The sequence below is a fragment of the Canis lupus genome, chromosome 35, assembly GCF_011100685.1.
Source record: "Canis lupus familiaris isolate Mischka breed German Shepherd chromosome 35, alternate assembly UU_Cfam_GSD_1.0, whole genome shotgun sequence".
NCBI lineage: Eukaryota > Metazoa > Chordata > Mammalia > Carnivora > Canidae > Canis > Canis lupus.
The window spans coordinates 27,749,196-27,772,985 of NC_049256.1; the positions used below are offsets into that span (position 1 = coordinate 27,749,196).

The following is a 23,790-nucleotide window of genomic DNA, read 5'->3' on the forward strand; positions in this document are numbered from 1 at the left end:
GAGAGCCGTACCAGGGTCAGGAGTGGCTCATGATATATTTTCAGGTTGGGAGAGGGTCAGGGAGAGCATAAGTCTCTAAGGAATTTTGGAAACAAGGTTTCCAGAACCCTGAGGGGACCAGCTGCTGGGTTTTTTTTGTTTTTTAAGGAAGGGAAGATTTTTTTTAAAAGATTTTATTTATTTATTCATAAGAGACACAAGCAGTCGGAGAAGCAGGCTCCCTGCAGGGAGCCCAATGCAGGACTCCATCTCAGGACCCCAGGACCACGACCCAAGCCAAAGGCAGACACTCAACTGGCCAGTACCTCTAATAAAACTTTAGTGCTGGGACCCTCCTTGTGAATAACAGAGGGCCATATGCGTGGGGGATAATCACCAACATGTGTCCGGGGGGTGGAGATAAAGGAAGTTTCTTTAAAAAAAAAAAAAAGATTTTATTTATTATTTATTCATGATAGAGAGAGAGAGAGAGAGACGGGCAGAAGGAGAAGGAGAAGGAGAAGCAGGCTCCATGCAGGGAGCCCAACGTGGGACTCGATCCCGGGACTCCAGGATTGCACCCTGGGCTGAAGGCAGGCACCAAACCGCTGAGCCACCCAGGGATCCCCAATAAAGGAATTTTCTAAAGGGATTTTGTATGTTAAAGATTCACAGGATCCTGGATATCAGGCTAATGTCAGCTAGGGTTGCCTGCTGCCCTCAGCAGAGTATTAACCTTGAGGCAGCTGAGCTCCCAGAGGAAGGTCCCTCGGCCTGTTTCGGGACTTGTCAGTGGGTTGTGGGTAGTAAGGAGAGTTTATACTTTCCCTTGGCCTTCGTTCTCCCCATCAGTGAAGGTACTGGTCTGACTGCTCAGGGATCCCTGCAGCTGAGGGCAGGACAAAGGCCTTAATTTCCAGTCTGGGTCTCCTTTTCCCTGTGACACTGTGGAAATCAGAGCAGGACACCAAGGCTGGGAGGTGTGCCCTGTCAGTCCCCGCCTGCCCCTCAACAATCTCACCTCCGACCTCCGTGATCGTCCCTCAGATTGGTCTGAGCACTGGCAACACTCATGACTTTCCCCAGCAAATCCTCTGGGAATGGGGAGCTCACTAAGTCCCAGCCATTCAGCAGCTGGAACACAGGAGGGGAGCAAGAGGTCAGGGAGCAAGGCCTACCCCGCAGCTGGCACCAGGAAGAGAGGGGTTGGAGGAACCTCACAAGCCCAGTGAGGTGTCGTCCCAGAAGCCTCTGGAATACTGGGCAGCCCAGAGGGGGCAGGGGGCCCAGTACCAGGCAGCCTCTGCTCCATAGCTCAAGGGGGTAGGGATAGCAACTGCTGGTCACCCTCTGGGTCAGTAGCCCTTTTGTGTAAGTGCCTGGCAGTGATGACTCAGCCAGTGATGACTTCCAAGCTCAGCACAGCTGTGGCCCAGCCGAGAGGAGGCTGCCCTCCTCAACCCTCCCCTCAGGCTGTGTCAGAGGTTGGGGCCATGCACCCTGCAGGCTTCTGCCTGGCCTGACCCTGCTGCAGGGGTGCTCCTCTGTCCACAGTCACAGCTGAGATGGCAAGTCCATGGAGCTCCTCTCTGCCCAGCTGCCTTCCCCTGCTCCTCTTCCTCCTCCAGCTGTCGTGGAGTACTGCAGGTGAGATTTATCTTTACTTCTGCCTTGGGGAGACCCCAGCAACAGAAAGGCCATGTGCCTGGGCTCATGGCCTGCCACTCATCCTCCAGCTGTCTTGCCAGTGATGGGTCCAGAACACAGGTGTGCTGACAGGATTCTCCTCCTCAGAAACCTTCCTTGGCTCCCAAGGGCTTCAGAATGGGAACCAAACTCCATAATGTGGCTTTCAGTCAAGATTCCCCCTGAGCTCATTTTTTGTTTCCCGCTTTGTGGTCTCACCAACAGTGGAGATAGACTAACAACAGCTTCTGGGGGGCTGAGGTCAGGGTTGAACAGGACAGGGTATGTATGTGCTGAGCGGTGCCTGCCCCAATGGGTCCTGCTGAGTGTTGCATGGCAGCATCTCGTCTTTTGGGAGCTCTCTTCCACACGACCAAGCACTGACAAGTTTTTGTAGAGGGTCCTGCTGTCATGTGCTGGGGAGACACCGAGCGGAAAACAGGTTTCCAAGCTCAGGGAGCTGCAGCCGGGAGGCCCAGCCCTGCTCGGTCTCAGACATCCTCGCCGGTGCACAGATGTCGTGGAGCAACCAGTCTTACCTTTCCGCAGCTCTGAGTCTGGCTGACAGACATTCACCACATAGGAAAAGTTTGGGCTGAAAGCACAGAGGAAAAGAAGGAAGGAGAGTCAGCTCCAGGGTGGAACATTTTGGGAATAGGTTTTGAGTGAGGACTAAGGGCTGAGAGGCCAGGACAGGTGGTGGTGGAGGAGCGGCCCAAGCAGAGCCACCAGGGGAAAGTGGGGAGCAGCTTGGTTAAGTCCAAACATGGGGCCCCCATCCCAAGAATTAGAACTGCGAGATGCCAGAGCATGCCCCGTAATGGGACCTAAACGCTGGACTGAGGAGTCAGAGAGGCGACCAGCTGGCAGGAAGGTGAGCACCTGCTGGAATGGCGCTTCGTTCTGGGGCACTTGCGCCACCACCATAACGAGGATCTTTGAGGGAAATGGAGCTCCTCCTTGGCTCCTGAATTCCGTGGAAAAATCCGGTGCGGTTCTTCCTTCCTTGGACACACTTGTGCGCCCAGGCCCCTGTGACACTCTGTTTCTTTTCTTTGGTGTCTTGCACAGGACAGTTCAGAGTAATAGGACCAGGTCACCCACTCCGGGCTCTGGTGGGGGATGAGGCCGAGCTGCCATGTCGCATCTATCCCGGGAAGAACGCCACAGGCATGGAGGTGGGGTGGTACCGACCCCCCTTTTCCAGAGTGGTCCACCTCTACCGCAATGGCAGGGATCAGGACGCAGAGCAAGCACCTGAGTATCGGGGGCGGACCGAGCTGCTGAAGGAAAGTATGGGCGAGGGGAAGGTAACGCTCAGGATCAGCAATGTTCGGTTCTCTGACGAGGGCGGCTTCACCTGCTTCTTCCGGGATCATTCCTACCAGGAGGAGGCAGCCATGGAACTGAAAGTGGAAGGTGAGTAATGCAGGGCCCCTCTCTGAGACTGCAATCACTCTCCCCCTGAGATGACCCTGCAACCCCAACACCTCACTCTGAGAGCCCTGAGCATGTGCTGTTTCCTTGCGCAGTGGGGAGGAAGCTGGGTCAGAGGCAACCGAGAGCAGGGAGATGGCCGGACCAGTGGTGTTCCCATACCGGGTGGGTATGCCTGGAGCCTAGCATTTTAGGGCCATGCCCCATGCTCTGAGGCACTGGGTGAGGATGCCAGCACGGGGCTTCATGCTCCTGGTTACAGGCGCACACACAGTGCACCCACGGAGTCCATGACCGCGGTCCCATCAGCAGTGGGAACGCGGTGTGAATCAAGCAAAGCCAAGACGTAATTATCCGTAAGGTCGTGTGTATGCATTTGTGTAAATAAATTTGTAATGTGTACATGTGGATGTGCATACAGAGAAAAACTAAACAAATTTCTTAAAAGAAAGGAAAACCAAAATAAGAAAGATGAGAAAGAGGGTAACCCCCCCCCCCCCCAGAAAATAATCCATTTCTGATTGTTTTGTGCCACTAGAGGGAATGTGAATAACCTGAGAGCTGATCACAGCTCATCAGTGAGGTCTTTCTTCTTTCTGTGTCTGGCTTTGGATTGTCTCCTGGTTTATTTGTGATAAACGAAGGCATTATTCCAAAGGAGTCAAAGTGACCGAATCCCACTGTGATCAGTTCCTCAGCTGATGTGTTTGTGGTGTTTTATTAGACAAGGAACATCACTGAATGATGCATTCGTGGGGGCAGGGTCCAGGTAGGTTCACGAAGGAAGCAAATGTCCAAACATAGTTGCAGAAAGAAAGACGCCACCTTCATTATTTCCCCTTTGATGACTTTGTATGACGGGTGATCCTGGAACTTACTGTCTGGCTTTGCACACAATGGTCACTTCTGCGCATCTTCCTGCCAGAAGACACATTGTGTGCAAGATAACAAAGCCCCATTTCTGGAGAGGATGCCGGGGTGTGAAGATGGCTCTGTGCACGCAGCTGCTCGCGCTGGAGTTTGTACCTGCAGACTCTCCCTTGATTGGTCTGGGTCTGCCCTCAGCCCCCAGCACAGCTCCACCTTCAGAGAGAGAGAGGGAGAGAGAAGGAAGGGGGGGGAGGAAGGAAAGAAGGAAGAGAGGGAGGGAAGGAAGGAAGGAAGGAAGGAAGGAAGGAAGGAAGGAAGGAAGGAAGGAAGGAGGGAGGGAGGGAGGGAGGGAAGGAAAGAAAAGCCAACTGCCTCAGGGCACGAAGTCCTTCCCTGGGCTAACGCCCACATTCCAACCCTCTCCTCCCTCCTGGGCGTCCGCAAACCAGAGAGTCTAAAGCAAGAGTGTTTTACAAGCAAACAAGGCACTGCCCACTTTGCCTGGGGAGCCAGGAATCCAGCCGAGTCGGAGGCTAGAATGTGGGGACTATTGCTGCTGCTGCTAATTACCTCCCCTCCTTCTCTAGAGTCTTTTATCTTTCTTTCCAACTTTACTTTTTTCTTGTTTTCGTGATTTTACTACTTGCTGCCTCTAATCCTTTCTTTAAACTGTTCACGATGAAGCTTAGCAGGTCACAGACGTAGAGAGACTTGCAAGGAGCCTCCAGGTCCCGCCGCCTTTCGGCCACTGTCACCTGACCTGCTCCTGTCAGCCTCTCCCCCTTCCCTGCTGAGGCAGATGCTGGGCCATGTTAGCATTTCCTCACTAAATGCGCAAGAATGTGTCATGCACGGGCACCAGGGTGGCAGAGTGCTTACCCCTGATCTCAGGTCGTGAGTTCCAGCCCCACACTGGGGGGGGGTCAAGGTAACTTGGAAAACAAACAAACAAACAAGAATGTATCACTCAAATGTAAGAAGTCTTTTAAAAAATCACAACCAGAATACTGTGATCATGTCTTTTACAATTAACAAAAGTTCCTTCAAAAAAAAAAAAGTTCCTTCATATCATCAGTGCCCACTTTGTGTCGAAATTCCCGATTGTTTCACAAATATATACTTTTTACATTTGTTTTGTTTAGTATGAGTGAAATCTAGACAAGAGTCATGTTGGGGTTTGCCATGGCCTGGAATCTGCTGATTCTGTTCCCATTCTGTTCCACATGGTGCCCAGACCTGTTTTTTCTTGTAAAGTAATAGAAAATTGCAACCAGGCGATCCCTGGATGGCTCAGCGGTTTAGCGCTGCCTTCGGACTGAGTCCCACATCGGGCTTCCTGCGTGGAGCCTGCTTCTCCCTCTGCCTGTGTCTTGGTCTCTCTCCCTGTGTCTCTCATGAATAAATAAATAAAATCTTAAAAAAAAGAAAGAAAGAAAGAAAGAAAGAAAGAAAGAAAGAAAGAAAGAAAGAAAGAAAGAAAAAGAAAATTGCAACCAGACCCAGGTTTAATTGATTTTCTCAAGCATTAATAGGTGATGCCGTAGATTCTGTGTTGCTTTCATCAGCTGGCCCCAATGGCTCCTTGTTTTCTCTTTCTGTGATCCTAGTACTTAGTGAAGGTATGCAGGTGTGTGAAGCACTGAACTATGCACCCACATTGTGGGTCACTTCTGAGAAGATGTCCGAGATTAGAATCGCCTGCATTTTCTTCTGGGGAACAAAACTCTAGGCAAGAGCCTTAATCTGCAGCTGGAAAGGCTTTATTCCCACCTAAGAACCCTGTAGACCACTTGCTTGCTGACACCTACACCCCACCCTTGATGGCAGTATCATGACGTGGCCTTGTTACAGGACACAGGGGGAAAGTATATGAGCCCAGCCAGGCGCCCAGGGATGACCCAGGTGGAGCTCACAGGCACTGGAGAGCTGGACTTTACCATGGAGGGGCAGAGCTGACAGGAGCCCTGTCAGGGGTCCCACTCCCACCCCTCAAGCATCAAACCCTGCATGTCCGACTGTCTCAACAGCCCCGCACAATGGGGTCTCAGCATTTTTGTGTGCCGCCCCTTTGGTGGACTGCTGGTTAGTGAATGCCTTCTGTCTCTCTTTTTTTTTTTTTTAATTTTTTTAAACATTTTTATTTATTTATGACAGTCACAGAGAGAGAGAGAGGCAGGGACATAGGCAGAGGGAGAAGCAGGCTCCACGCACCGAGAGCCCGACATGGGATTCGATCCCGGGTCTCCAGGATCGCGCCCTGGACCAAAGGCAGGCGCCAAACCGCTGCGCCACCCAGGGATCCCGCCTTCTGTCTCTTTTTAAGTAAACTCTGTGCTGAGTGCAGGACTTAAACTCACAACCCTAAGAGCAAGAGTGCTCTCCTGACAGAGCCAGCAGGTACCTCCTCCCCCCACAACCTGTTTTTTCATCCCTTCTCAGAAGGATGCTTTAAATGCATTAAATAAAACATATTTGCACTGAAACACAGCTATCAAAATGTGGCAATAACAAGATAGGGAGTGTCCTTGATAATTGGTGTAACTTCAAAAAAGTGGTGAACTCACTGAGGAGGGCACTTGATGAGCACTGGGTATTATATGTTGGCAAATTGAATTTAAATTTTAAAAAATGTGATGAAAACATGTGATTGGGACACGTGGGTGGCTCAGTGGTTGAGCATCTGCCTTTGGCTCAGGTTGTGATCCCGGGGTCCTGGAATCGATTCCCACATCGGGCTCCTCACAGGGAGCCTGCCTCTCCCTCTGCCTGTGTCTCTGCCTCTCTCTCTGTCTCTCACGAATGCGTAAATAAAATATTTTTTCAAATGTGATCACCCTGAAAAAAAATAGTGATGAACTAAGTGATATTTTGAGGATTCTGTGGCAACTCTAATTAAATATATGAAAATATCTGTGGGTTTTATTGATGACGGGGTCACAGGTTCTGTTCATGGCCTGTGCTACTAGAAATGCTAAGTGTCAGGTTAAAGATTACTGAAGATCAGCATGTATGCTTTTCCTAATTCCACACATGCTGACTTTGGTGGATGTGGAGGTGCTCGCTGACACCTTGGTGCGTCCTGGTTCAGCTTAGGGCATTGTTTTCACCATTACCCTGGCCTCTGAACGGGCCACCCTCCTCCCTCCTGCAGGGGGCAGTCAGGGGTCGGGCCGTCCTCCCCCGGACCCCTCCAGTGAGCCCATGACCTAGGGTGCCAGGTCTAAGTCTCTCAGCTGGTTCTCAGAACTCTGTCAGATGGGCCTAGTACACAGCGTTGCAAAGAACTAACCCTTCCTGGAAACAAACCTACTTTTCCTGAAAGGCTATGCTCAGTTCTGTGTCCTCCTTGGTTTTTTTTGTTTTTGTTTTTTTTAAGATTTTTATTTATTTATTTGAGAGACAGAAAGAGCAAGAGAGATCACAAGCAGGGTGAGGGGCAGAGGGAGAAGCAGACTCCCTGGCTTAGCAGGTAGCCCAAAACGGGGCTCAACCCCAGGACTCCGAGATCATGACCTGAGCCACGGTCAGATGCTTCCCCAACAGAGCCCCCCAGGCCCTGTGTCCTCTTCCCTGAATCCTGCTGATCTTGACTGGTGTGTTGAGCCCCTGGGATGGTGCTAGGCGGTGCCGGCCACTGGGGACCAGCACTGCTTCTCCCTTTCAGATCCCTTCTACTGGATCAACCCTGGAGTGCTGGTTGTGATCGCTGTCCTCCCTGTGCTCCTCCTGCAGATCGCAGTGGGCCTGGTCTACTTCTGCCTGCAGCACAGACTCAGAGGTATGGGCTGCTCAGGACCTTGCCTCTTGGAACTTGAGGGACTCATATTTAGCTTTGGGTGACTTTGGGTTCACATATCCACAATGACCAGTTTCATGTCTTCCCAAATGCTCTCATTTCTAAGACAGGAATTTCCCTGTGAGGTAGGGCTGACCAGTGAGCCTAAGGCCACTGTGGTTCAACATTCTTGTAAGCGTTTGCACCTTGAACATGGCAGAGCCCGGGCCTGAAGTCCCCATCTCTGGTCCCTGAGCTGCCCCAGCAGCTTCACAGCCTGGGATGGTGAACCTGAAGGCCAGACATGTTGGTGCCTAATGGAGGTTTCCACGAGGACACGGAGTGAATGTCCCTGCCACATGGGGGGTGTTCTCAGCTTGTTTCCTGCTTCTCTTCCATGCAACACGGAGGACTGTCCATGAAGCTCCTCTACTGCACCTGAAGATATATTCTGAGCTATGCCCTTGTATTGTCCTCCCCTGTCCCAGTCCAAGGGCATAGAGTCGCGGGGAGGGATGGGGATGCAAGGGTATGTGGTGGGGTCTCCTCTCTCCCCTTGAATTCATCCTGGTGCCCACTGTGGTTGTCAGTTCCCACAGCTGAGCACAAGGGCCTGTGGTGTCTGTGGCCTGGCTTGAATCCAGCTGGGGCAGGGCCTGGCATCCTCCCAGACATCCCATGGAGGGAACAGCCTCCCTCCCATACCGGAGGGGATGTTGTTCTGGGGTGACTCCCTGGGTGCAAGTAGTAGGTAGGGCAAGGCTGAGCTCCTCCCTTCCTCCTCCAGGTAGGAAGTGGCTTCAGATTCACAAAGTGAAAAAAAATTAAAATAAAAATATTCACAAAGTGACAGCCCCTGGGCAGGGATGGGTGTGAGTGGAGAACAAGGAGACCCAAGGCCAGGACCCGGGAGGTTGGTGTGGGGCACTGCCCTTCAAGTCCTCAACTCAAATACTGAGTCCACACTGTAGCAGCAGGGCTAGGGCACTCCCGAGGATGCTCCTGGGCTCCTGAGAAACTGCCTATACAAATCACAGGGCATTGGGTGCAGGAGCCCCATCAAATGCCAGCGGAAACTCTAAATGTTGCCTTTTTCTATTTTAGGAAAACTTCGAGCTGAGATAGGTGAGTGTTAGTGGCTCTCTCTCCGCCATCTGTCCCTCTGGTGTTTGGGCATCACCAATGTGGTCATTTTCTAGGACTACCTCTGCATCTACCCCCAGACCCTGTGCTTCCTCCCAAAATTCACTAGTATCTCAGACCCCTGCAGCCAGCCCTGAACTGCGGTAGGTCTCCTTCCTCTGCCTGCTGCCTGCTGGGGCACAGAGTCGAGCAGCTCCCTTTCTGCCATGGTCACTCACAACTAGACACAGTTTAAAGTAACTTAATAACAAAGGCTCTGGGGAGGAGAGGGATCTGCCACCGAGTCCCTTTTCTGTGTGTTTTCTTTCAGAGAACCTCCACCGGACTTTTGGTAAGTGCCAGAAACCAGGTCTTCCCAGGTCAGCTGGAAATAAGAACCCTGGTTCCTCGTTCCTTTCCACTGCCTTTTTCTTTGAAAGTCAGCATCCACTGCCTCCAGGATGGGGGAGATGGCAGCAAATACTTGGGGGACACTTCTCTGTGTCAGGCCCTATGCCAGCGGTTCCCTCTACGGGGTCTTTGTGCACGTGTCTCTTTCCAAACTTTTTTTTTAAAGATTTTATTTATTTATTCAAAAGAGAATGAGAGGCAGAGACACGGGCAGCGGGAGAAGCAGGCTCCCTGCAGGGAGCCCAGTATGGGACTAGATCCCAGATCTCCAGGATCACACCCTGGACCAAAGGCGGCGCTAAACCGCTGAGCCAAACTTTACAGACAGGAGATAAACACCCCTCCAGGCGGGCTTGATGTCTAGTTGTGGGGGTGGGGGTGGGGGTGCTTATGCATCACCGACTAAACCCACATGATAGAAGTGAGTTGTCATGAGCACTGACAGGGAACCTCACAGGGCTGACTAGGGAAGAACTGCTTGGGAGAGAGAGAGAAGACACCTCACCCCTTTAGACTGTTGGCCCTTCCAGACAGGTCCCCATCCTGCTCATTCACTGCACGGTGCCCAGTGCGTAAGGATGATGCCTGCAACACGAGGGCACCATGACCTTGTTGCATGGATGCAGCAGGAATTCTAGGATGCCACAAGGCAGGGCAGAGGTCGCTGCTCTGAGCAGCCTTCCTGGACGGGCAGTGCTCCATCCGCACATTAGGACATCTCATCAGGGTGCAGACAAGCACAGTCTTTGCAACCTACAAAGGGAGGAACCAGAGCTTTGTTTTGTAGGATTCTAATAGCAAAGGTCTTATGTCTTTCTGCATCGTGAATCTCCTGGGCGTCCTGCTGTAGCTCTAATGGAACCTTTCCCAGATTAAAATTTTTAAACCATCACATAAAACTTAACACATAAACTTGCAAAGAAAACCATTAAATTGAAACACAGGTATCAGAATATAAACCCATCTGTAACAGAGTAACAAATGTTTCTTTAAATAATAAAAATGCACTAAATAACAATGTAGCAGCAGGTCCAATAACTTTGTCAAAATACTGACAAACATTTTGAGATTTCAGCAACAGCTCCAATGGCAATGAAAGTATCTGTGATTTCTGTTGGTGATAAAGTAACAGGTACTGCTGATGACTGGTTGGTTGCTTACATTTATGATAGAAGAAATGCTAAATTCAGTCAAAGCTTGGTGAAAATAAAGATGCATGTTTTTCTCATTGAGTTCATGAGCTCCCTGAACTCTGTCCACAGACCGCTGTGGTGTCCTTGGACCCCAGGTTAAGAAAACCAAGAATAACAGAGAAGGGTGGGTGGGGCTCCAGGGGGTACATGCTAATTCTGTTCTGTGGCCACCAACCCAGACCCCCACTTCCTGAGGGTGCCCTGCTGGAAGATAACGCTGTTTGTCCTGGTGCCGGTTCTTGGGCCCCTGCTTGCCTTGATCATCTGCTACAACTGGCTTCATCGAAGACTAGCAGGTGCTGTGGGGTGGGGGGCAGGACCACTGAGTGGGGGGACCAGGTTCTGACAGGTATTTCTGTCCTCCTGTCCCCAAGGCCAGCCAACATCAGGCTCTTCAGAGTCCATGATAAGAGCTACTTGCTGAGATGGGGGGGCCCTCAGCAGAGGGGAAGGGTGGGTACGTGGGGAGGAACCTAGTCATCTTCCACCAGCCACTTATTCCCTTCTTTTTCTCTTTCCAGGGCAGTTTCTTGAGGAGCTAAGTAAGTTTTCTCTTTTTATAAGCTGAGAACAAAACAAGAAGGCAGAAGGGGGGCAGGTAGTGGAGGGACCAGAAGCTCTGAGGGGCAGGGAGCTGGAGAGTCTGGGGGTGGAGGAGCTGAAGAGCTTGTGGGGCGGGGGTGCTAGAGTCTGGGGGGAGGGAGGCTGAAGAGTCTGTGGCGGGGGGGCAGCTAGAGAGTCTTAGGTGGGGGGGAGCTGGAGAGTCTGGGGGTGGAGGAGCTGAAGCTTGTGGGGCGGGGGTGCTAGAGTCTGGGGGGAGGGAGGCTGAAGTCTGTGGGGGGGCAGCTAGAGAGTCTTAGGTGGGGGGAGCTGGAGAGCCTGGCTGGCAGAGGCTCCTCCTGTAAGGCAGAAGGGGAGGGCACTCCAATGCCCAGCCTAACCCCCACTTTGGCTGCTTCCCTTCCCACCCATCCAGCAGCTGTGTTGGGCCTCAGCTGTGAGACCAGCCCCTGAGGTGGGTGCAGAGGCAACAACACTCTCCCTGCCCAGGGCTGTTCCTCTCCAAGGATTAATGTCTTGGCAGTGACAGATGTTTCAAGTTACTTTTTCCTCCTTTAGGAAACCCCTTCTGAGTGATGCTATCTTGGCAAGGGTGGAGGACAGCCTGCTCGGTCCAAGGACTGACCTCAGGGCCTGGCACCCACCAAGTCCTACACTCACAGACCTCCTCACTACGGGGCATCCAATCTGCATTTCCAGGAATGCTCTGAATTCCAAATGGGACTGAGTTCTCTTCCCCTTTTTCACAGCCCACACCTCTCTACTCTCTTACTCTTCCACCTGGAAGCCCTCCATGGCCATGGCCAGGCAGGCACCCCTCTCTCTGATGGATACCTGTGCTGGACAGTGACACAGGCAGGAAGGTCGAGCACCTCCCCACCCCCCATTGCAAATTCCAGCATGCCAACTTCAGAGATGGTGGTTGTTTACTCTAAGATGTCAGTCCTGAGAGGTGTGAGGGCTGCAGGAGCAGGAATGGGAAGCACGGGAGCTCAGTGAGGATGGTGCTGGAGCACTGTGTGGCCCCGTGGGGAGCATCAGAACACAGGCCTGACCCCCATGTCCTGCATAGCTGGGTCCCCCAGGCTCCACCCCCTCTGGTCCTTGCTCGCCCATCTCATACCTGTCCAAGCATCCACTGTTTCCTCCAGCGATTACTACTTGATGTCTATCAGGCAAAGAAACAAGTCAGGTGATAATTATAGTAATACGAATTTCTGTGTGCACGTCTCATCCCCTTGTGTTCCTGTGTCTCCCTGGTGACCCCTACCTCTCTGCCCACCCCGTCTCCTGAGCCTGGAGGCCAGTGCGTTGGAGAAGCAAACATGAACACCTCCATTGGGTGTGCACTGAGCCCCTCATGGCCTCATTTGCTCTCTCTCCTCTGGTGCCTCCTCCCCACCCTCCCCACCCTCTCCTGGGAGCCTGGATCTGGGGGCAGATCCATCTCCTTCCCAGCCCAACTGGCAGCACCATGAAAAAAGCCGAGCCATTGACCCAGGATGGCCCAGCAGGCCTGGAGATTGCCCAGGCACGGGTCCATGGTTTTGGAGCCCCCCCAGTGGCCCATGAGGCCATCTCTATCCCTGAAGCAGACGTCGCAGACAGGGCAACGGTAGACCTTCTGCCTCCAGTGTGTCTGCTGGTGCCTGACCAGCCCTGACAATGAGCTGAAGGACTTGCCACAGCGGAAGCAGCAGCTCGGCTGCTCAGGGATGTGGGCTTTCTGGTGGCTAAAGAGATAGGCTTTCTTGCTAAAAGTCAGAGAGCAGTGAGGGCAAGAGAAGACCTTGATTCTTGAAGGCTTTGGTGGGAGGCAGTTGGACCTGGTATCCAGGCAGAGGGCTCTCATGCCGGGTGTCTGTGTCCTGGTGCCGGGCCCCAGGGTTGCACCAGCTGGTGCCCGCCATCCCACAGGGATCACCTGCTTCCTATCTATGCCTGGCTGGGTCTGAGCCATAGGACCCTTGTCTGCAATGATGGGTTCTTGGGTCCTGGTCAGCAGGGCATGGTCCACGGCCACAAGCTCCTGGCTGGCCCCCTGGCTCCAGCCAGCATGTGTCTGAGATCCAGCTCGAGGGTCTGGGGCCCTCACAATGCACTTCTGGTCTCTGGCCCCCAGCTCCTGGTCTGGGTGTATCTTCTGGTGGCGTTTCAGCTCTGACCGGTCCCGGAAGCCCTTCCCACAGAAGGGGCACGAGTGGGGCCGGTAGCCCAAGTGGACACGGCGGTGGCGGCTCAGCCCAGATGCATCACAATAGGTCTTGTCACAGAGCGGGCAGCAGAAGGGCCTCTCCCCAAGATGTATGCGCCTGTGATAGCCGAGCTCCTTGGGGTTCCGGAAGGACTTCCCGCAATGGCTGCAGCTGTTGGTCTTGTTGGGAATGTGAACAAACTGGTGGCTATGCAGGTTGGAGTGCTTGCTGAAAGTCCTGCCACAGATGTGGCAGAGAAAGGGCCTGCCAGCGCGGGATGCTGGGATCACAGGGGCCCTGTGTGGGGTCCCTGCTGGAGCAGAGGCTGCACCTGCCCCCCATCCATCAAGGGAGGCCTGAGCTCTACCAGCCCGGTCATCTCCCAGTGCCTGAGTCTCTTCCTGACATGCCTCCTGCCTGCCGCCTGCAATAGAGGAGGAAAAACCAAGGGTCAGCAGGAGAAGCCCCTGCCAGCTCTCCTTCCATCCAGGCTACGCAACCCCAACTTTCTCACGCGCCCAACCAACACCGGCTCTCTCACACTCAGACCTCTCAGGCTTGAGACAGGAATGGACTTTTGGGTTTTCAAATTATAAGTGAATAAAAGGGGATCCCTGGGTGGCTCAGCGGTTTGGCACCTGCCTTTGGCCCAGGGAGTGATCCTGGAGTCCCGGGATCGAGTCCCACATCGGGCTCCCTGCATGGAGCCTGCTTCTCCCTCTGCCTGTGTCTCTGTCTCTCTCTCTCTCTCTCTCTCTGTGTCTTTCATGAAGAAATAAATAAAATCTTTTAAAAAAATACAAAATAAAATAAAAGTGAATAAAAATTTAAACTGGAATCTTTCAACAAGATCAGAGAAGAGAACTTTAGCCTATACCCACATTTCTTGAAATCCATATCTTCTCACTTCCAATATTTCACGCTCACACAGACAGCCCCAGGTGACCTCATGTGTCATACAAATGGGGACACCTCAGTGAAGGGCGGTGCCATTCATAATCTGGCTGGACTGGGAAGTACAACCTAGGGCAGGTGCTCAGCGCAGCCTGATAGCCCTTCCCTTCTGTTCTGTCACAGGACCAAGTCTCCTTTCCTTGAAGTCAGCACCAAGCTCATGTCCCTACCATTCCTGTCCTCTTGGAAGGGATGTGAGCACCCTATGTGCATGCTGACCCCTTGTCACTTGTCCTAGAGAATGCAGGTATCTATCTGGAGCCAAGGCATGCAAGTAAGCAGGTGGCCTCAAGCCCTCTTGCAGCTTCAGGTGGGACCAGGTGAGGATGTGCGGAGCCCTGGTACCAGGACAGCCTCCTCTCCCCCAGGGCGTACCTGGGCCCTTACCTGCCCCCCCGCCTTTCAATGCTCACCTGAAGGGAGGCCTTCTCCATTCAGGAGACAGAGCTGGAATTCTGCTCTCTGCTGGCTTTCTTCTTGTCCAAGTTTGATGATCAGATCTGGGTTAGATAGATTCTGAGCTGGGGGTGGATAGGACCGGAAGAGTCAAGGTCGCAGGCTTGGGCCCCTCATACCCAGTGGGGACAACAGACTACCTTCATCGGTGTCTGTGGTTTAAGAACCACAATCTGGGACATGCAGGGGCAGGGAGGAAACCCTCCTAACGAAGTTCCTGGCAACTCAGTAAATACTGGCTTGGTGAACAGGAACATTTATGAATCATTGTCATGTTATACGTATCATCTTTGCCCTCATGATTTCATCTCTTCTCCTGTTACCCTGAGCTGACAGACCTAGATCTCTCCTAGCTGAAGGGTGCAGGAGGTATAGAGTCTGTACATGTGAGCTGATGCACCTGCCCAGGGAAGCTAGCGGTCTCAGGCCTGGGAGAGGCGCTGAGGAAGCCCCAGCCTCTTACCCACAGACATCAGGTTTCTGAAGGTCTCAGACATAACATCCTGGTACAGAACCCTCTGACTGGCATCTAGACACATCCACTCTTCCTGAGTGAAGTTCACGGCCACATCTTCAAAGGTGATTGGCTTCTGCAAGAGCAAGAGAGACTCGGGGAGTCTGTATACAAGACAGACACCCAAGCACAAGATTTACAAACCGGGAGAGAACTAAAACCATGGAAGGCAGGGAGGACTATGAAAACACAGGTGCAAAGTCTGCAATGTTATTCCATACAAAGGAAAGGAAGGACCGAGAGGCAGGAAGAGATGATGAGCATGGGGGCTGCCATTGCACCAACTTTGGGAAGTCCTTCCAGATGGGCTAGGGGTGGTGTTGGGGGTAGGGGGAGTGTGGAGGCTGAGAAAAGCCTGCAGCCTCTTATCCCAGGTGTTGTTCAGCTTGGAACAGTTCGGAACTCCACGTGACCACAGACTGCAGCAGACGAAAGGACTCGGGGTCAGGACTGGTGCTCCCTCTCCTCACCTGCACCCATGCCTTCCACCAGCTCTCTCCGTGTTTGGCTTCCCCCTGCCGGAGCAGCGCCTGCAGCAGTGCCACGGAATCCCGCTGTGCAAACACCTCCTCCTCCGTGGTGTCTGCCTCTAGCTTCATCCACCCTGGGCCCAGGCCCCAGTGACTACAGTCTGTCTCTCGGTCACTGCGCAGGCGCACCAGCTTTGCAGAGGCCTTGGGGTTTGGCATGGCTTCCCTGGACCAATGCCTCTGCTCCAAGGGGCTGCTGTTTTTCTGCTCTGCGGTCCAAATTTTCCTGTATGAGGAGTGCACTTTCCCTCAAAGCCGAGGCCCAGGGCTCAGGGACTTGTCCCCATGGCTCAGCCACCCTGGCCCAGGGATGCCGCCTGGGGGCTACGAAGATCTGCCTTCCATTCCACTGGCTGCTGCCTGCCTCTAGAGACCTGAGGTCAGAGAGAAACAGAACAGCAGCTTTTGTCCTGGCTCAAAGAACAGCAAGAATTACTGACCCCCCCTCTCTGGGTCAGCAGGGCCCGGGAGGTAATCATTACCGACCCCACCTCATGAGACCTAAAGTGTGGCAACACTACGATGTGTTCGTGTCCAAAGCCTGGACTCCGTGCCACCGAGGACAGGAATCCCTGGGTCCCAAAGCACCCTCTGGGCAACAGCATTATTCTGCAAAGACAAGAGTGCTCTGGACCTGTCACGGACCACGCCGGGCAAGCCTCTTCCTTCTGATCTGCTGTTGCCAGAAAATGTGGAAGGAGAACACTCCAAGACCCATCTAGTGCTGACAACTATGGGGTTCTGTGGATTTTTCGCGAGCGTTCCTCGTGATGGAGTAGTAAGGATCCACATACACAGTAAACAAGTAATGAGCTGGAGGCACATACTCCATAGGACCTTGGCCGCGGCCAACCCTGGGGATGCCTGGGCCCCTGGCAGCTCCAGCTCCAGGCAGACCTCGATCACCTCCTTTCTCCTTCCTCAGGGTGGTCCCTTGAACAAAGACTAAAACCCACGGACCCTGTTTCTTTCACAGTCTCCAGATTCCTGGTGAAACGGAAAATAGCAAGAAAAAGGGCATCTGACAATGGAGTTAATTGGCGAGGCGGGGTCCGTCCCTTTGTTTGTCCATCCTTCCCATCAGGGCTATTCAGTTTTCAAGTGGGGCAGCAGGCCAAGCTGTTCCCTGCTGTTCCGCAGGCCCGCTCTCCTGTTGCACAGGCTGGGGGCCCTGGTTGGGGATGGAGCTGCAGGCAGCTGCAGGTTGCCCCGGGGCCTCTCCAACAGCTTCCTAGCGCACTGCGGCCTGGAGTGGAGGAGGCTGGGAGCTCTACGGACTCAGGGACGTCCCGCCCTCCCAGAGCCTAAATCCCCCCAGGGAATGTGTCGCCATCTTCCCTCCCCAGAGAGCACCCACCTCCTCTCCAACCTGAACTACCGTCAGCAGCTTCCCACGGCAATTCTGAAAAAGGCAGAAGGCCCCCCACACCTGCAGGGCTCTGAGGACGCTGCCAGCACACCCCCTCCAGTGCCTGCACTGTGGCCTTCAGCCATGCAAAGGGCCTTAGGCTCTCGGCCCGTCAGCTGTCTGCTCGGGTCCCTTTTCAGCCCCTGCCCGGCCAGTGATCAGACCCTCTCGTCCTCAGGGTGCAGCCTCCCACAGCAGGGAGGACATGGAATAGCTCGGCGGTGCAGCGATGCAGTTCGCTCCCAGGGGATGAGCCGGAGGTGCCCCCGTCCGCCGAACAGCACCAAGGAGGCCCTGAGACCCATCTGCCCCAGAACTTCCCCTCTGCGATCTCTGCTTTCCCGGGCCCGAGTGTGGCCTGAGCAGAGGTGCCCCAAGCCACATCCCGATACCTAAGTGTTCCTTGGGGCCTGGGGGTTGGGAGCGTCCCCATGATGACGAGTGCCCTCTGCCTGCCTCAGGGTGGAGGAGACCGGGACAAACTCTCTGCATCTGCCTCCATCTGCACAAGCTCAATCCCCAGCGGCCCAACTCACCCACCGAGCAGTGAGGACGGGGCCTCCAGCCGTGGGGCGTACAGCAGGCCCGGCGCCCGCTATCCCAGCCGGCTTCTGCGCACCCTCCGCATCCCCTGTCCGTGGCCCAGAGAAGACTGCCGACCCGCCAAGGTCAAGAGGTCACCATCAAGGAAGCCAAAAAGGGAGAAACCCCGCCCCTCACCACCTACCCTCCCACCGGCAGCACCAGGTCCCACCTAGTGCCAGGATCTGGCCTTACTCCCTCTCAATTTACTCTTGAAACAAGAAGATTCAATTATTTCTGATTAAAACTCACAACTTCCAGCCACCATCCCCTAGAGCCACACTAAGCCCGCAGGCCCCAAGAGGCAGAGGCTTGTGGCATCTCTGGACAATGAGGGTAGAGGAGACAATACGCACTGTGACATCTATGCTGCAGACTGGCAGCAGAGAGGACCAGGTCAGGTGGGCTCTGCTGGCCCCAGCCACGTGCCCCACCCAGGGCAACCTCTCTCTGATTCATATACGTATAATCAGCCCAACAGATGCCACATTCATTGTTTTCCACTTAATTAGCACTTGACGTGAGAAAACAAACAAACAAACAAACAAACAAACAAACAAAGATTTCCTTACAACCCCCGGCCCACTGACAAGTCCTGAAACAGGCAGTGACCTTTCTCTGGGAGCTCCGCTGCCTCGGTGTGGACCATGCTGAGGGCAACAGGCAACCTTAGCTGATGTTAGCCTGATATTCAGGACCTTGTGAGTCTACTTGAACATAGAGAAATTCCTTTGGAAACTTCTTTTATCTCCACCCCCAAAATATATGTTGGCAATTGTCCCCTAAAGCATAGGAGCATCTGATGTTCATCTGGAGAGTCTCATGACCGGGTTCTTACTAAACAGTAATAAGTGACCTTTCCCAACAGCAGCTGGCCCCCTCGGGGTCCTAGAAACTTTGTTTCCCAAATACCTGGGAGGTTTGTGCTCTCCCTAACCCTCTCCCAACCTGAAAGCATATAAGGAGCCACTCCTCATGACCCCAAGGCAGCTCTTCCTGCCCACGGGTCCTGTCCCCATGTAATAAAACCACCTTTTTACACCAAAGACGTCTCAGGAATTCTTTCTTGGTCCTGGGCTTTGAACCCCAACATCTCCACATCAGCACTCATCATAGTCCCTTCTGCGTTGTGATCATCTCTTTCACATGGGCACAGGGTTTCACAAGTCACAAAATACTTCTGCAAACACGGCTTCCAGTGAATCCCCACAAACATTCCTAAGGTTGGACTCGTTATTCTTTCTGTACGGGTAAGAAATAGTCCCTTGGATATGCTCTGCCTTCAGGTCTCTGCGCCAGTGTGTCAGCTGCAGGGCTGGCAGGTGCAGGGTTTGTTTGTTTGTTTGTTTATTTATTTATTTATTTATTTATTTATAGATTTAATTTATTTATTCATGAGAAACACAGAGAGAGAGAGAGAGAGACAGAGGTGAGAGAGAAGCAGGCTCCATGCAGGGACCTGATGTGGGACTCAATCCCGGGACTCCAGGATCACACCCTGGGCCGAAGGCAGGCGCTCAATCACTGAGCCACCCAGGGATCCCAGGTGCAGGCTTTAGACCTCAGGTTTCCCTGGGCCCCAGGCTCAGTGCTCACTGCTTCCTGCGTCATCTGTGGGCTGAGGTGGTTCCCGCAGTGTCAGAGTCAGATGCTCACTGCTGGGGAGGGGCGGGGAAAACAGTGGGCTGCAGCCTCTCCTCTTCACCAGAATAGAAGCCAGCTGGGGGATGGGCTGACATAGGTGCTTTCCATTAACCATGAGAGCTAATGAACCCGGCTCTGACCTTGCACTTGCAGGAACCTGCCTTCCTCATCCTGCTATGATCCCAGCCCTGCTTACAAATGACTTTATTTACAGAACTAGGCAGCTGGTCCTGGATTGCAGTGTGCCACTTGGATTCGACTCTCAAGTCTTGAGGATCATCAAAGAGATAGGGAATGAAAGGGCATTTGCTTGTTTACACAAGCGTTGGACCATAGGTTTGGGGAGCGGGTGGGGATGACCCAGTATTAGTCATCAACAGCACTCAGGGCAGGGCTTGGTTTGCAACAGATGCCCACCTGACTTACTAGTTTGGTAAGTTTGTCACCTGGGCCAAGAGCAGCGCCATATGCACCATGATGAGGAAAAACCAGGTGAGGCAAGTCAGGTCTGATGACATGCTGAGCAGCATTCTGAAATGTGGGGTGGGGGTGACACCAATGTGACAAGACACGAGGCAGACGTTGGGCTTTGATGGGTGTGAAGAGCTGGAGACTGGAGAGTGGTGGCAACCCTGTCCCTGGAGTCTGAGGCATCGACACAACCAAGGGCTGATGAGAAGGGCAAAGGGAGAGGCCCTCCTGCTTCTGGTCGCATGACTCCAGATCTTGATGCAAACCCTCAAGCTCACCACCAGAGTGCTGAGGAGACCAAGCTCTAGAGTGCAGCAACAACCAGGGCACCATGTGGGCAGCTGTCTTTGAGGATTTAAGGGAAGCCATTTTTACAAAAGTATTTTGTAAATTGTAAAAGCCTGTGTCAGTTTCCTGGTTCTTGGTCCATAACCACTGCCCCAATTCTTCCTCATTCGTAGGCAATAAAATGGAAGACCTCTGCTCCATCATAGCAACCTACCAAGCTTGGCAAACTGCCACTGGAGGAGCCATCAAGAGGACATGCCCACCATTGACTGAGAGCAGGACCTCGGCAATCACACTCTCTCCCTGCCTCTGGGATGGACATTCTACCACCATTTCCACAGTGGGAGGTATTTCGAGGACATAATCTCCAGGGAGTAAGGACTGAATACATAACTAAAGCCAGTCAAGGCCTTTATGGAAACTTTTAAGATTCTGGCTGGCAGATGCGGACACCAACTTGTCTCGCAAGCACCCAAGACAACTGTCCTGTGAACTTCCTTACTCATTAAACTTGCCTCGTACCTATGCGGAGTGGCACAGGCACTTTTCTTGCCTTGTCTTTTCTTGCACATTCGGGGCTAGTTTGAGATTTCACCTGAGGAAAGTCTTGAGGCTTCAAACCAACAGGCTGATGGTTTTGCCAATGGAGGTGGCCTGACCTCAGCGGCCCCTGCAGCTTTGACCCACCACCTTCCTGATGCGGTTACTGGGAGATCTCTGTTGGAAAAGCGGCTTTCGCTTGTCCCTGGGCTCCTATGAAGATGAAACACCTGACCCAAGGTGGCTTTCTGACATTCTGGCTTCATAGTGACATTTGAGGGTGGGTTAGCTGGGATTCAGCTTCTCACAACATGGGAAGGATCTGATAAGCCTTGCTTGTGACATCTAAGGATGCAACTGACCTGCCCAAATATCACATCCATAGGGCTCTCAGTTCCCTGGTCCTGGGTCACTGGTGTCTGGCCCAGCGCCAGTTATTCAGAATCAATGAGGGAGGCTGTCATCATACCCACTGGGCAGAACCCAAGGCCGTTTTCATGGCCCTTACCAGCGTTCCCCTTATCACCCTTCCTATAAGTTCTGTCCCAACAGCCTAGCTATTTGGTCTGGACTTGGAAAACTAGATGACCCCAGCTGCTGACCTGACCACCTGCGTCACTCGGGGGACACTCCCAGGAGGACCCTGCTCTCTGATGAAGGGAGTCCTCCCTTCGCTGCCTGGATCCACCATCACCCTGGACCTGGCAAGACAGACTGGGCACAAAGGACGCAGGCTCTTATTGGACTCGAGACTATTGTCAATTTGACCTGTTTATCTTACAGGGTGGAGGCCCCCTAGCGAGGGGCCTTGCCCACATCTGCCCCGGGCAGACAGACATCATCGGACCTCTGACCATCCCTCAAACCTAGTGGTGGTCCTCCCCACTGCCGATGCAACTTTAGGGTAGAGCATTGTTATTCTGGTCCAATCAGCTGCTCCAAGAGTAACATGGTGGTTATGCTGCTGGCTTTCCAGGCCGTGTTCAGTTGGACAATGGTGTGCCTTTTACTGAGAAGCCCCTTGACAACGGGCTGATAGTCAAAGTAACTGTGGATCTTACGTGCTTCCTACCACTGTTCACAGGCTGAACAGCCTTCTCAAAAGTTCACTAACAGGGATTTTTAGTCTTTTCCCTCACCTCCTACTGGCCCAAACACTCCCGTAAGCCAGCTTGGTCACCCCACGCTGCCACCCCTCCCCAGTATCCTCTCCTCTTGGCTACTTCCTAGTGATCAGGAGAGGAGGTATACAGATCTATTTTGGAAATCCCTGGACTTGGTGTTTCCTCCCCTCATAGCCTCATACTTGCCTCAGGCTGCTCTGTTATACCTCCTGTTGCAGCAAAATCTTGCTGCCAAAATGAGAGGGGGACAGTGCTTAGAGGTTCAAGCTTAATTCCAGCCCAGCTACTTGGAATCTCAGATTTCCTTGGTCCTAGATTATGAGGATAATGACCACATGATTGAGCACATTGCTCACAAGTCCCACGTCCCACACAGACCAGAGCGGAGTGCATAGTGGGCTTCTGTACAGTTGTAAAATGTTTTGTTCCTCCTGTTGGAACAAGGAGGGGTTTTGATTGGTGTGGTTCGGGACCACTGGCTCCGCTGGTGTTGATTACTGTGCCGAGAAGACAAGGTGCCCAGCTGGGACTCAGGGGAGCAGGTCTGTGGGAGGTGTACAGAGGGACTGTGCTCACCAGAGAGACCTTGGGCAAATGAAGAGACAGACCCCCACACTCTCAGAACAGAATGTGACATCTATAAAATATGTGTATGAATGTAAAAGAATATCTGGCTATGTTAGATGCACATCCCAGAAAGGTTGACAGATCTCTTGGCTAAATTTCTTATTCCTCTCAACAAAATTTTATGTCAATATGGGAAACTATAGATAGTTCATTCTTTATTAAGTCAGGACATATTAATTACCCTGGAATCAAGATCTGTTGATGATTAAATGAAAAAATTAATTCTACTTGATGCATGGCAGACAATAAGTTTTTTTTTTTAAGATTTTATTTATTTATTCATGAGACACAGAGTGAGAGAGAGGCAGAGACACAGGCAGAGGGAGAAGCAGCCTCCATGTAGGGAGCCCGACACAGGACTCGATCCTGGGACTCCAGGATCACACCCTGGGCCTAAGGCAGGCATTAAACCACTGAGTCACCCAGGAATCCCGACAATAAGTTTTATTTTCTTCCTCTACACAACTATTCTACTCTTTGCTGTGAGGTTGCCACCAAAAATAGGATTTATGATAGATGAAGTGCAGCTTATTTACTATTTGAGTTGACAGGAGGTAACAGGTGAATTTTAGAAAGCTTTGCTATCCTGGCTTGCTGACCTGCTTGCCCTCCTCCTTGAAGGATAAATGCACTCTTGTTCACCCTTATTTTTTAAAGATTATTTATTTATTTATTTATTTATTTATTTATTTATGACACACACACACACACACAGAGACAGAGAGAGAGAGAGAGAGAGAGAGAGAGGCAGAGACACAGGCAGAGGGAGAAGCAGGCTCCATGCAGGGAGTCCCACGTGGGACTTGATTTCAGGGCTCCAGGATCACACCCTGGGCTGAAGGCGGCGCTAAACCACTGAGCCACCTGGGCTGCCCATCTTTAAAAAAAAGTTTCTCTTGGTTTATGCAACTTCAGTACGTCTGTAATGATTGTCTATCTCAATCTCTGCTACTAGACTGTAAGTTCATACAGGGCAGAGGACCTGTCTTATTCATCATTACACCCCTGTCAGCAGAGCGTGTGATCACCAAGAATCCATACATGGGCTCTGAATGTTTAGGCCTTCCACGGTCTCTATCACGTGAGCTCACCCCAGATTCACCCACCGAGATATCCTGCACCCAGAGATTTCAAACCAGCTTATAAGCATTTGGCAAAACTTGCTTTGTTATCTGCCGAAAAGTTCTACTCTTTGCTATTTTCCCTTGTCTACTAATTGACCTCTTTTCATTTGTATCTTTCTTCTGAGGTCTCAACTTGCACTGTGGGGTCCCTGCACTTCTGTTTGGGTAGGAGCTTACAGTGCCGTATGAAAGTAGGGAAAGAAAACCAGGACACTTCATGACATTATGTGGTCACTTATCCCACTGGGATAACCGGGTGAGGAAACTCTTATCTTCAACATAGACATACTGAACCATTC

At 52.4% G+C, this 23,790-nt stretch overlaps 2 protein-coding genes across 6 annotated transcripts; one reads left to right on the top strand and one right to left on the bottom strand.

The window, feature by feature from the left end:
- Positions 1 to 1,274: 1,274 nt before the first annotated feature.
- Positions 1,275 to 12,267, top strand: MOG (myelin oligodendrocyte glycoprotein). Its single transcript, XM_038584468.1, has 8 exons — positions 1,275 to 1,626; positions 2,737 to 3,084; positions 7,637 to 7,750; positions 8,852 to 8,872; positions 9,201 to 9,221; positions 10,653 to 10,769; positions 10,995 to 11,015; positions 11,593 to 12,267. The coding sequence occupies exons 1-8, from the start codon at positions 1,545 to 1,547 to the stop codon at positions 11,604 to 11,606; spliced, it is 738 nt and encodes a 245-aa protein (XP_038440396.1). The 5' UTR covers positions 1,275 to 1,544; the 3' UTR covers positions 11,607 to 12,267.
- ZFP57 (ZFP57 zinc finger protein) lies at positions 12,213 to 17,995 on the bottom strand. Of its 5 annotated transcripts, none has more exons than XM_038584466.1 (6): positions 17,846 to 17,986; positions 17,632 to 17,743; positions 15,624 to 16,057; positions 15,103 to 15,229; positions 14,597 to 14,704; positions 12,213 to 13,653 (listed from the first exon to the last, which is right to left on the bottom strand). In XM_038584466.1, exons 3-6 carry the CDS (start codon positions 15,840 to 15,842, stop codon positions 12,401 to 12,403), a joined length of 1,707 nt encoding a protein of 568 aa, XP_038440394.1. In that variant the 5' UTR covers positions 15,843 to 16,057; positions 17,632 to 17,743; positions 17,846 to 17,986; the 3' UTR covers positions 12,213 to 12,400. The 5 variants fall into 5 exon arrangements, with proteins under 5 accessions (XP_038440394.1, XP_038440393.1, XP_038440395.1 ...); XM_038584465.1 differs by having other exon boundaries at positions 17,628 to 17,743; XM_038584467.1 differs by having other exon boundaries at positions 14,597 to 14,683; positions 17,628 to 17,995.
- Between the last annotated feature and the right edge of the window lie 5,795 nt (positions 17,996 to 23,790).

Bases quoted from the DNA above. Each gene is read 5' to 3' on its own strand.
- MOG (XM_038584468.1), top strand. From the start codon at position 1,545: ATGGCAAGTCCATGGAGCTCCTCTCTGCCCAGCTGCCTTCCCCTGCTC. The intron at 8,873-9,200 runs GTGAGTGTTAGT...GTTTTCTTTCAG, and splicing joins AAAACTTCGAGCTGAGATAG to AGAACCTCCACCGGACTTTT. The intron at 9,222-10,652 runs GTAAGTGCCAGA...CCACCAACCCAG, and splicing joins GAACCTCCACCGGACTTTTG to ACCCCCACTTCCTGAGGGTG.
- ZFP57 (XM_038584464.1), bottom strand. From the start codon at position 15,842: ATGCCAAACCCCAAGGCCTCTGCAAAGCTGGTGCGCCTGCGCAGTGAC. The intron at 15,230-15,623 runs GTGAGGAGAGGG...TTGCTCTTGCAG, and splicing joins GGTGGAAGGCATGGGTGCAG to AAGCCAATCACCTTTGAAGA. The intron at 14,705-15,102 runs GTAAGAGGCTGG...ATCCACCCCCAG, and splicing joins CAGAAACCTGATGTCTGTGG to CTCAGAATCTATCTAACCCA.